Source organism: Phymastichus coffea, unplaced genomic scaffold (assembly GCF_024137745.1).
Source record: "Phymastichus coffea isolate CEN01 unplaced genomic scaffold, Cenicafe_Pcof_1.1 PCOF00031, whole genome shotgun sequence".
NCBI classification, from domain to species: Eukaryota; Metazoa; Arthropoda; class Insecta; order Hymenoptera; family Eulophidae; genus Phymastichus; species Phymastichus coffea.
The window spans coordinates 1,193,339-1,207,030 of record NW_026706842.1 but is presented as its reverse complement, the minus strand read 5'-3'; the positions used below and the strand labels follow the sequence as shown (position 1 = coordinate 1,207,030).

General features: G+C 39.3%; 1 protein-coding gene across 1 annotated transcript; it reads right to left on the bottom strand.

The window, feature by feature from the left end:
• Positions 1-6,142: 6,142 nt before the first annotated feature.
• LOC131663080 (putative uncharacterized protein DDB_G0271606) lies at positions 6,143-11,491 on the bottom strand. Its single transcript, XM_058933171.1, has 7 exons — positions 11,477-11,491; positions 9,215-9,344; positions 8,380-8,617; positions 7,301-7,627; positions 6,877-7,010; positions 6,745-6,762; positions 6,143-6,708 (listed from the first exon to the last, which is right to left on the bottom strand). The coding sequence occupies exons 1-7, from the start codon at positions 11,489-11,491 to the stop codon at positions 6,143-6,145; spliced, it is 1,428 nt and encodes a 475-aa protein (XP_058789154.1).
• Positions 11,492-13,692: the final 2,201 nt, after the last annotated feature.

Here is a 13,692-nt window from a genome sequence, read left to right as displayed (position 1 = left end):
TGCCCGCTTGGATCGCTTGGATACCCTTGTAGTTAGGCTGCTCCGGTGCTTCTCCGTATTGGGTCTTCATATTTAAAGCAAATAACATTTCGAATTCATTTTATCTTTGTGAATTTGTATAAAAACTAAGTATTATACGTACTAGTTCTTGCGCAGTTTGTAATTATGCGCGTATAAATTGAAATACAGAAGCATATTATTATTTAAATTATTAGAAAAATAGAGAAAAATGCATCATTCTAAACTCGATGAAATAACTATAATTTAAAAGTTTACGATGGCAATGTAATTAGATAATTAGGTATTAAAACATTGAAAAAGTTTTTCCCTCGAAGCACCTTGCTTTATATGCGTGCGTGTGTGTAAGAACTCGTTTGCACAATATTCAATTATCGATATATCGATCACCATAATTACTATTGAAATTAAATTTATAGGAAATTAACGATTTGCTTCCTTGTTTTTCGAGAGCTGGTTATTCAAGAAATCGTTGAAATATGCTGAGGCCAAAAAGTGGTAGCAGCGTTTTAAATTAGCTGTAGTTCGGCGGATTTATCTACTTTTATAGTACAAGGCCGTTGAAAGGCACATTGTAGCGTAGCCATTTACAAACGATGACGATCCCTGCTTGACGATTTACGACAAGTGGTACACATGCAAACGTGCGTTATCCTTGATCGAACTCACCTTGGAAATATACTGAGTGGATTGCGCTAATGAGGTCTGTTTATAGTTGGGCTGAGAAGAGGCAGAAGTACGGTGGGCACCGTGCCCTGAAGCAGCCTGCAGTAGCGTTGGTGCGGGTTGAACCGACAAATGGACAAGAGGCTCGGGAGTCCTTAACAATTCAACGAGCTTCTTGATCCGATCAGGTGCCTCGTTGTACGGCCGGTAACTGATTTGTTCAAACGCTGCGTGCTGCTGCGGTTGTTCTCCGTGATTTTGTCTCTTTATCCTCACTTTGTCTGTCAGCAATGAGAGTGAAAATTGTTTAATGGAAATCATCAAGTTACCTTAACGAGGAGAAATTCTCAACATTTTTCTGTATTTTAAGCAATGATTACGTGATGTTTTATTTATGGAAATGTGAGGGTTATACTGAAAAATGTATTCCATGTTTGAAAATTACTCTACAAAATCGCTTTTTTCATATATTTCTGTACTGTGTTACCAGATTGACGGTTCTTTTGTGCCGTTAGTCAATTAATGTCGAATGACTTAGGTGTGTGAAAAAAATGTAATTACAATGACAATTAAATACGCTTTATTAATTAATAACGAGCGAGAAAGAGAGAAAAATCCGTTTGTGTATGCGCGCAACTATTGGCCAAGCTGGAATTGGCGTCTATACAACTACTGACCGAGCTTGAATAACTCCTGATCGCGACAAATCTGCCTCGGTGCGCATTTGCCTAATCGTCCTCATGAACTGCAAATGTAATTGCTGAGGAATCCAAGCTATGAGATCGCGACGAGCGCGCATAAGAGCGGCTTTTTTATGATTTTTAATTAAGACATCTTGTTAAAGATTTTCGTGTATGTTCAGTTAAGTACTATCTATGGAGCATTTTATTTGTGTACACATTAGTTTTTCTTTGTTACGCGAATTTTATACTTTCATATTGCAGTTTAGCGGAGGTTGAAGTTCGTCAAAGGCAATGTGAAGGCACTTTTAAGTACTTTCGGTTCCTATACAAATCTATTAAATTAAGTTTATAAAGACTTATGAATCAGATAATCAATATCGGAAAGTCAAACAAGTGCATCATTTTTTTGCTTTTCAAGCAAGTATTCCGCCACTAAAATTGGCAGCGTTTCTTGATTTTAATAACATTTACAACTCATGAATAACTACTTTTCTTGCTGTGATTCGATCAACTTTATGACATTAAAAAAGTAGTTTTTAAATAATTTCTTTTCTTTTTCAACATTTTAACTCCAAAAGTGCTTTCAGCATTTCAACGAGCTGATTAAGAAAGGAACTATAATTGCAGCTGTAATAATATGCACTTACCGACTATATCCGCATACAAGTTTTCACCCGTGCATGCTGAGACCAAAAAACATCCTACAATCTGTGAAATGAAAAAGTATTCGTTCGCTTATTGACGTCCTGCATTTCTCCGTGATCGTTCAGGTAAGAAGATAATTATTTGAACACAATTGAACGTGAAATTCGTTTGTTAATTTATGATAGAACTCAACCATTGATTTACGTCCAATACCTTCTCTTTTTAATTGAGCTCCAACTCCATCGAATAAAAGTAAGAAAGTTAAAAATTAAAAGGAATTGAAAAATTATTATACTCCTTAATGAAAGGAATCTTCACTCATCTTCAGATCAATAAGTATACTAAATTTTTTTATTTTATAAAATCTAATTTAAAAAGTCATATATTCAAGAGTTAAATCGATAAGCGGTATGGACATTACAGGCATGATATATTGATAGAAATGCGCGAAAAAAATTTCAAGCTCATCTATTGATGTGGCTGCTGTCCATGAACCTCTGATTCAGTTTTTTGTCATAAAATAATTGCCGGCTTTCAATTTGAGGTTTGAAAGCATGCATGATATATTATTTAATTGGAATTCGTCAAATAAACAGCATCTATCGTATACATCTGTTTAAAAGCTGAAATCAATTTTCAATATTATAAAACTAGTCGATCGAAAGCCGTCAACGACGGATCAAAAGAATTTTTCCAATGTCCAGTGTAAAAGCATAATTATTTGAAAACTTAGATCTTTCTCAAAACTAGACTAAATTTGTATGGAAAATGCATTGGAATCTAAATATATTTGATCAATTTCGTCAACCGCATGCACTAGAGTTAATTAAATAAAAGTTAAAAAAATTAATTATTCACATTGAACAGAGTTAACGCATATACGTAACACTTATTATATGCAAAGCATACACTAGTCACAGAAACTCTCCAGAGTGTACAGGAGAAAAAAATACAAACATGAAGACGTCATAATTAGCGAAGAAAAATACAATAGTTTATACGTAACGACAATCAGATGGAAAAACTACATTGCACGGATCATCACTTAGAAGGCCACAAACAACTTCCTTGGTTCGAAAAACCGCAGCGTTATACATAGTAATAGGACAGCATTAAAAGAATCATATAGACAAACTCGCAAGCAAAACTTACAAGGTGCCACATGGCGGTTATAATCTATTTTAACAAGTGAATTAAACTCGAGATGAGGATTTCGGCAGGACCCCGACGAAACTGACGTTAGGAAAACGCGCGGCACTTGTATATGGGCGCTTTCTCTCTCTCTCTTTCTCTCTCACTTTGGCGCGCGCGCGTAGCCCACCACCTTTGGCGCTTTCACGCTTATAACGACCCATGCGGCACTGGCGCTCTCTACATGTACGTGCACCATATATTTTTACTAGGTGCTGTCGCGCTCTGTCGTTATGTGCCCTAGGGGTTCCACAGAGAGTTGACGTAACGTGCCAGCGACGTCGCCTCCGAGATCTATCCTAGCCAGGAAGCGATCGGGTTCGCTTAAAATTCTCATGCTCAGCGCGACATACGTGGCTTGTTATATCCGTAGCTTGAGATCGCTTACAAAGAATTGCACCTGCGACTTCTCTCGACATACTTTCTGACTTTCTCAAATTATTGGCGAGAAACACACGCAGAACGATAACTTATATTCGCAAGTGAAAATTGAATGGGCGATATGTAATTAAAACTGCGCTACAGCGTTGCCCGTTACATCATAATTTTATTGGAGCATATAATTCGAGATTTTTAATTCGACTTTGTTGCAACTTAACGCTCAAAGCTAAGATTTATTTTGTAACGAACTGGAGACCAATGATTCAAGGCTCAACGTAAATCACCAGATCTGATTTGCTGTTTGGATACATGCGTTGTTGCATTTTCTTTTTTTTTCGTTTTACGGGCGTAATTGCGCAGTAGTCAAATTGCTCTTTGTGTACAACACTTGATCGAAATGACTTGACTATTTAATCATACGTAATGTTCAAAGGGATAATTACGATCACTTGAGAAATCAAACAATAAAATGTCACGTTAGCTTTGCGAGACACTGCCGCAGTTTCCTTGTGGAAGACAAAACGCACTTGGTGCGTTTCCCATGCTAAATGTGCATTGAATTTATATGTTAAAAGCAGTAGCTCTCAACGATGATCAAATAGAAATTCCAGAACAAAGCCATCTGAGGTCTGCTCGATACATTTGGCATTGTCCATCGAATGGTCAACGATCGGGGATATCGAATGACGGAGTAATTACGCGAGGAGAAAAGCGAACCAAACTGCCTGTGCGTACATGCGAACTAGAAAGAGGCTCAAGTGGTGAGTATAATTAGGCCCCGTTGAAAGGTTGATAACCTTTTTGCTCTTGCTCTTGCTCTCTCTCTCTCTTTCTCTCTCTCTCGCATTGTAGCACGGGTAATTTATGTGCAAGCTACGCGACATCTGGTGAGTCCGTGTGAGCGCGTCGCCCAATAAGTACTTGCGAGGCACTTACCTGTATATCGGCGAGATCACGTAACAGCATCTCTAGCTCTGCGCTCACTAAGCTTTATACGTATGTGCTCGAGGAAAAATTGGCGAGAGAGAGAGAGAGAGAGAGAGGAAGACTCTTCCGCGTTACGGAAAAAAACAGCGAGTTATTTTCTTTTTGCGCCGCAAATCGAGACCTGATTTCGTTTGATCGCTGCTACTAGTTTATGGGTTTGCTGCTAGACGTGAAAAAAAAAGTTAAAAGCCATACCCGAAAAATTCGTTTCTATACTTACGCGGCTGAAAAGCTTCGCACGGCTTGACGTAATAACAACGGAAAAATATGATCCCGCTGCTATTTTGGCTGCGAACTAGTGATGCAAGACCCAAGTCATATTTCTGCAACTAGTCTCATAATTTTATGTGTGAGGAAAGTGCTACTGCTGCAGGTGCCAAAGTAATCTAATCAAGTGCTGAATACTTTCGAAATGAACGACTTCAGAGACAGCTGGAGTGCTACTTGTTTATTACGTTACTGAACATTTTATTTATATATTTCATACAGTTTTCATAAACAACAATATTATGTAACACATTTGTTTCGCTTGATACCTTAATTAATAATATAATAATGCTTCGATCAATGCTTCGCGGTAGATATACATCATAAGTATATGATCATCGCTGTGTAATCAAAGATTCGTACATCACACATTATACTTCATCTATACACCTTTTAAGCTTATATCACTGTGACCTCATGTAATACTATCATATCGTTGCATATACAGTGAATTGTCGTATTCGAAACCAACTATTGGATAGAAAAATTATTTCAGATTTTTTAAATAAATGATTGATTTTTTGATCTCGCTTTTGACAATCTAATAAAATACTTTGTTAATACTGAATTAATGTTAAATATATAGGGCAGTAAAATTTCAGTGTCGTTGCATCCAATAATCAAGTTTATCTCTTCTTTGTAATAAATTGACGAAATTGGAAAACTACCGAAAAGTTTGTTGGAACAAACAATGTCACTGATGTCGGAAAGACGACATCCGACTCGGCAATTTGAAAATCTCGGTGGCTCAAATTTGAACGCGCATAAATCGGTAAACTGCGACAAGGCTTGGCTACCTGCTATTTACGTGTATAACGTATTCCGCGTTATACTGAATTACGGCTAGTGCAACTTTCTCGATGAAATCGATAGGGGGATATAGAGTGTTATTACCGGCGCGCGACGGAAAGAGAAACGATATGCTATCCATGGGCTCAATTAGCTCGATTAATTATATCGCTCATTTTCGAGTTTGGATGCCGAAGTGATAAAACTTTCACTAACTGGGATTTTCTTTCTATAGATCAATCTTGACAATAAAATAACTCTGGAGGCGCAATGTATTATTAAACAAGGAAAGAAAAGAGAATGATTTGTGATAATGAGATGGAGCGTGTTATTAACCGAGATTTTCCAATCAATTTCTCTTCCCGCGTTGCGTAACAGCCGATGAATTTCGAGAAAAAGAAAACTGGTTATAAACCAGGAAACCTTTCAAATGAGATTATGCTAAATCTCTGTAAAAAAGAAAGTGATGATCGAAGGTGGCGAAAAATCGTTATCGAATCGAGAATGAAAGTTATCTAAGCTGAAGTTTCCGCGCTTTCTTCCTCGCTAGCTTCGTACTGCTGGCTGTGCTGTTGATGCGCGGGAGACTGAGCATAATAACCGTGAGCTTGCGGCGGCTGCTGGTAGTACGGCTGCTGATATTCGCTCGCCTGAGCCTTGTAGCGAGCAGGTTCTTGCTGAGCGTGAGTCGGCTGGATGGGCTGCGGCACATAGGGCTTCTCGGGTTTGATGTGAATCTGATTAGCGATGATGTCGTAAGGGATCTGCGCCTGATACCTCAAAATCTCCTGGATCTGCTTGGGCAAGTTGGTGGAATAATGAGGCGCGTGCTCGACCGGCGGCTGATTGACTCGCCTGTAGTTTTTCGGGGATGGCTGCTCCGCTTGGGCTTGCTGCTGCTGTTGCTGCTGCGCGTAAGCTTGGTACTGCGGTGCCTGTCGTCGCTGCTGAGTCTCCGCGTAAGCTTGCTGCGCGTAAGCTTGTTGCTGCTGCAAGTAGGCCTGCTGCTGCTGCTGCTGCTGCTGGGCATCGTAGGAAGGTGCTTGTCGTCGTTCCTGCTGCCGCTGGCGTGGCTGCTGCTCTCGCAGGTAGGCGTCGTACTGTGGCGCTTGGCGACGATGCTGCTGTTGCTGGGCTCGACGAGCCAGCGCTTCTTGCTGGGCGAGGGCGTGCTGACGCTCGGCGAAGGCTTTTTGCTGGCGGTAGTAGGAATCGTAATCGATCGGCGATTGGCGACGCTCGCGCTGACGGGGTCGGGCTCTATACTGGCTGCGCGGTGCCTCTTCGATCACCAGCTGCTGCGGTTGCTGGGCTAACACTTGCTTGGGGTATTCTTCGGCGAATTTCGCTGCTTGCTCTTTGGCAGCCGCTAGTGGATCGAATCTGAAAATCGATTTCGATTATGATTCGTCATTTTGACGGAACGATAATTATCCGAATCCATAAATATGAAGCTCTGCGGTACATTGAACACAACATAAGCTTTGTAAAGTTGATCCGCTCAGTCGGCGCAACGCTTCTGCATCCTCTACGTGAGATTTTTCAGAAGGGAAAAATCGATCGGATTATAAGTGAGTTATACCGCTTGAAATTGAAGCACGACACAGTACAATAAGCAATGGCGTAATTGTCGATCGACACTCGCGCCCATTGTGTTTAAGAACGCAACATACCTAAGGTGCTCGGGTATAATGTTGACATATGGTATTTGGGCCTGGAACTGAAGTATCTCCTGAATGGACGGCGGTGCCTTGTCGATGGGGTTGTAATTGATGTTGGCTATGGGCGCCGTGTGATGGTAGCGTGGCTCCGCTTGTTCCTGCGGTTGGCCTTGTGGTTGCGGCTGTGGCTTCGGCTGCTGTGATCGCGCTTGAGCTTGCGCACGCCTGTGGCTGGGTCGTCTCTGGACTGGTCGGGGAGCTGGCTGCTCTTCGTATTCAGGCTGAGCTTGAGATGCTTGGGCAGCGCGACTGTAGACACCCCAATGGTCTTGCTGACCTGTGCATTTCAGATAAACAATTAAAAACTTCAGTCTATCTTCAATCTATTTGTGCAATAACGTAAAAATTTGGCGACAGATTTAAATTTAAAAAACAAAATATTACCCAGATCAAGAAATCACTTTGACATGTTGCATCTATCATACATAAATCATATGATGAACGATTAAAAACAAAAGTACATTGATTTCCGATTCTCATGGACTACGATACCTCGTTTTGTTCAAATTATTTTTTTTAATTGGTTCATCATTATTTAAGTGTTAGTTTAATAACGCTAAACAAATATACAAAATGAGAAATAAATAAAGCTGAACGGTATAACTTTATTTTATAAAATAGTTAAATATAACCGAATTGCGAATAAGAAAAATTCATTCAAAAAATTCATTCAAAAAATATATCAGACAATAATAATTTCATAGCAATATTTTGATAAAGTGATTTGTATAATTGTTTCTAACTTATCAATTATTCTACGTATCGCAATGAGTTTTCGTAAGCATAAAATAAATCAATATTATTAAACTGAGAATGGAAAAGAACAAGTGCACTGTTAAATATTGAAAATTCATTATTTCACGAATGGTATTCTCATTCTTGAAAATATCTAATTTGACTTCGTCAAATGGTTTAGAACTCACCGTAATGAATATTTTTTCAATTAAATTTTTGACAGTTGTATTTTATCGTTGTGAACTATAAAATTTATATAGGATGGAAGCTTATTGTAACACAACATTTCTACAGATGAGCACGCATTATAATTTATAGTTTCACCTTGATTGATAGCTTGCTCATTAGTATTATAGTCGTGAACGTAAGCTTGGCTACCGCCATCAGTCGCTCCATGGATTTGGAACTGGGAGTTTCCATCAGTTGCACCTTGGATGCGGAATTCAGAATTACCATCAGTCGCGCCCTGGATTTGGAAATCACTGTTACCGTCACTTGCTCCAGTTATTGAGAAACCACCGGTTCCCAAAGATTCTGGAAAAGGTATAACAGTCATTCGTTTATTTTCATTTTATACATATTTTGTAAAATCAATTTTTCGTGTAACTTAGCGATACTTTATTCTCATTTCTAACACATCCAATGAGATCTTGTTTAACAATATTACCATAGAAAAAGGAACGTATTCTAGAAATAAGATTGCAACACTAGACATAAAAGACACGAAAAATAGATAAAAACTAAGAAAAAAGCCGATAACTGTCTGTTTTAAAATTCGGAAAGGAAGCAATTTCTTCAAACGGTCCAGCTTTACACGCGCTCATTGAATTCATAGATCATCGTTATAGATCTCTATGCTTGACCCGAGGATAACGCGCGTACTAAGTTGAATTTTCATTTGCGCGGAATTGAGCTCGTAAAGTTCGTGCCCGGCGCGAGGAAATTTCGAAATTCTCACTCGTTAAAGGCGGTGCCGTAAATATTCTAATTGGACAGCGCGACGTGAATGATTCTTTTGGCTTTTTCAGGTTGCATGGCGTGCAAGTCGGAGAGAAAGCGGGCGCGGAGAAAAAATAATCAATCGCTCTGGCATAGACTGTGTGTGTAGAAAAACATCGAGCGTGTAATTACCGGCTTGATTCGTGTACTCGATTCCCTTGTCCGGGCTATACTTGAGGCCCTGAGCCCGTCTGTTTCCATCGCTCGGCCCTTGGATGGAGAATTGGCCGAAACATAAGGGCAATATCGCCAATATAATAATCTAAAAAAATAAATGACGATTATATCTCTGAAGAGTATAAAAAATATTGTTATAGTAAAACAGTCTGTCCAATACCACTTTGTTGGCGCACTTTTATTGAAAAATGCACGTACAAGTAAACTTAATCGTTTCTATCTACGCTCTTATTTGAAATTGAAATCATCAATGTCCAGTAGAGAAAGCAGTACGCCTGTACATACATTCAAACAAAAGTGAAAATGCATCTTGGGGATAATAAAATAAACACCACAATTGACAAGCAATGCAAGGCAAACCTGTTTATACATCGTTTACTTTATTTACAATACTTGTACGGTGAAAGTTATTGTCCCGCGATATTGCACGTATATGCCATCTATATATACAAAAGAAGTCGTGTCTTGTAAAATCGTATATTATTCTCTGTCAACGAAGGCTGCACCTGTGCGTGCCGCGAGTAGTTTCTGTATAGCTGCAAACACAAACGGCACGCCGACATAAACGTACAATGCAGCTTGGATCGTGTTTATCCAAACTGAATGATAGTATACGATTTATCATTGTTTTCTGTGAGTGCTCTTTCGACAGAGAGAGAGAGAGAGTGAGCGTATACTTTCATTATTCCGCGGCAGCGCGCGTACATTGGCACAAATGTCGAGTGCCCTCTATGCGCTCTATACTTGGTCTAACGCCGCGCGATTAGCACGACGAGTGCAGCAGGAGAGGAGAGGTGAAATAGAAAGTGGTCGAGCCTCTGTCTATGGAGCTATACCTATATATAGTGTATTAACCCACGCGAGACACCCGGTTTTTTGCGATCTATACTCCGTTACAGACGCTACTTATCTAGATATTACTTTTCAAAATTTTTATATGACCGCTAAAATTCATTATATGCCATTTTTTGGATTCTAGAAAAAGTCTCTGTCATTTGATGAAAGCTCAGTTAGTCGGTTAGTGATGATACGTTTAGCACATACCGTTATGTTACATTTATATACTTTTTTACCTATGAAATGGTAGCAATTATTAGATTCACGATTTTTCATTCTATGGCTGGAGACATTTGTTCATTTTATCACAGCAATTTTTCGAATAACAATTGTCGAAAAGTCGATTAAATCTTGGTCGAAATTCAATCGCAATTACATTTGTAAAACATGCCACCTACATTCGTAATATATTCTTTTCATTGTTCGCAAAAAATATATTTCTACCCATATTTCATGTGCGATGTCTCGTTGCCGTATATCAACAGTCACGCGTTCAATAGCCTTTCGGTACATCACGTCGTCATAAATCGCGTGAGAATAAATTGCCGGGAAAGTAAACATATACCAATGTTTATGTAGCAAAGGATTGTACAATTTTACCTAGTGTTTTTCCCGAATACCCTCTTTTCGCGTTTAATTAAGTGATTAATTTAATTAATAATCATTAACAATTGATCATTACGTATTACAAATATACTACATAACCCAGGTTATATTTGTAAAGCAGGAAGAAAGATAATAAGCCGATTATTCTACGTGGAATAAAAATAATTATCTTCTGATTCGATTTCTGCAATCTATTTGATTTGCAAAATAATTTTTTTAATCTGAAAACAGTGTACAATTGTTGATCAGACATAAGCAATGAAATAATTTTATCATCCCGTTGACGTGTATATACGTTGCACAGACGGCTTTGCTAAAGCACGAAATTACAAACACTGAATGTATAGTTATACTATAACTGATTAAGCGAAATCGAGTCTATGATTGCGAACTCGCGGCAAACGAAGAAAATTGTCCACTCCGGCTGGAAAGTTGCGGCAATAGCGATTTTCGGTCTCGCCAAGCCATTCTCAACATTAAAATTCTCGCCTTGTGTGAATTTTGTTTTAGGTCGGCGCGAGAATAGCGTATTTTCAACATCGTTACCAAGCGACAAAAACGAGCGCACAAATTATCCGCGTGCATGAAAAAAACCGAAAAATTGCACGTTCTTTGTGCGGAGTATAACATCGAGAAAGAAACAGAAGTAGGAGGAATATGAAGAAAAAGACAAGATTTTAGACCATTTCGCTGAACAGCTGCAGTTACAAAAACAAGAGTAAAGTGCATAATGGTCGGCAAGACAAAACAAAGCAATAAAAAACAGTATCTCACCTGAAGTTTCGTCATGGCGCCTAGAAGTGTGATCTAACTCGGTGGGACCGAGTGTCGTCCGAGGGTGGAGCGATTCTGAGGCGGGCGCGCGTCGCAGTGAACCACTTTATAGGCCTGCTATAGGCCTTGGTGCGTGCAAGCGAGGGGATGTGTCTGTTACTGCTGGCTCTCGGCGAGAGGCGAGTCGGCTTATACAGCCACCTCTCCAAACGTCTGCGGCGGGCCTCACCTGTACGTACTCGATCGCCGAGCTCAATCTCCAAGCAAACAAACGTCATGCAAATATATTCTTGTTGGCATTGATTTTTCCTTTAACGTTGCTTTCTCAAACATACGCAAAAACGATGACTCTTGCTAGCGCTCAACCTTCCAGTGATCGATCAATTAAAGCTTGGCTTAAGCTTACAATTTTCTTTTAAGTTTATTCAAATCGCGATTTAGCTACTTAAACATTCATTTTACTTTCATTTTTTGCTATATCCAACGTTAAAGTATTACCCATGGGCATTATACCTATACGGTAAACACAAAGTGTTAATAAACTGACAAGTCAATAATACTTGAACATTTATTGCTCACGTCCAGAAATTATATACTACTTTGCAAACTAGTTTCCAATGTCAATGTTGCTCGATACGAAATGATGCGTTACGTCAAAGTATTATGCGATACTTCTATGTGCGCGATTCAGTGGCAGGTATCTCGCAGTATGTGAAGATTGAATCGAAAAAATTCTCTGATCTAAAAGTTCTCGTACTAAAATTATTTTTTCTCGTAACTCGTTTATAAATTTAATTCAAAACCAAGGTGTGTTAATAAGTAACAAAAAAAGCCGGTTTGTCACGACTTTCTAACGCACGAGAAAAACAGTTTTGGTGAGAGTAGCTCTATACGTCTATTCCGAACTTTTTCGCATTTCAAATAATAAAACTATTTAATTTTCAAACGAAATTTTCGGTAAATTTGCTTCATTCCTTCGGTGTTTTATTGTGTAACAGAAATAAGCAATACTTGGCCAACGAGAATGTATTTTCCGAAGTGGTATTAAATATTTCAGTTATAGAATATTTATTGGAGTATAGACCGCGGATAATTACGCTGTAGAAAAGATACCTAGGCAAAGTGAATATTGTCTAGTCATCAAACGGGGAGACAAGCATAGTTGTTTTAGCCGTGTCACGTTTGTCAAAAAAGATTGCAGCCGAAGTAGCAATTTGGATGTAACGCTAGCTATAACAGACATTTCTCGGTCAGCGACTCCGCAATTCATCTCGGCTCGGCAGCAGCGCGGCGCAGCTCGTTAGGTTTTAACGAATTTCCGCAATGCTCCTCGACAGAAAACGTTGCCGTGCGCTTTTCTCGGCGCATTGTATGAGCTGTATGCGCGCGCGCGCGGTCGTCGAAAAAAAGCAGCAACGAGCGCGTTATACCTGGCAAAAACGAAAGTACATGCACACACGGCGAGGCGAGCGGTGTGCAAGCGTGTAACTGTGCAGCGCGCACTGCCGGCACCGTGAAACCAATCGTGAAGGCCACGAAAGTGGATCGACGATCCTTTCTTCCTTTCTTCCTTCCTTCCTCATCCGGAGAAATGCCTCTCTTTCCATTTTCACGATTTTGCCGTCGATGCCTATCGGTGCGCGCGCTCGCTTGCCTATATATACATGTTGTAGCAAGGTGAAATCGTTCATTAACCCTCATTTTCTTTTGTTTCAAATAAACAGTTTTATTGCTCCATCGCTTCAGTTACATATGTCGATTTTGTAGATGTGACGGGGATAATTCACTGCATCGTGCAATATTGCAGAGTTTCACTTTTACATGCGCCTTTTCAGCTCCCCCTTTTTCTTCTCATCCGATTACACTACAAAGAGCTTTTTTTACGTCCAAACTATAGTTTCGCTATTACATCAGTCATTCCAAGATACATAAACCTACAAGAGAACTCATGGAAGCTAGATTATACGATTCTACGCTAAAGATGTTTTACCATTAGAAAAATCTAGCTTCACTTGCAATTGCAGCAAATCTTAGTGCGCGAGCAACAAATTTATTTTCTGTGTCATTTTTTAAATAAATAAAACAAGATTTGTATAGAAAATTTCCTTCGATCTTACTAAACATGGCAATTGACTTTCCATTTACGTAGGTACTCCGTTTTCCTCGTTTCATTACTTACAATTATAATTTGTTCATAACACTGTCACACAATAATT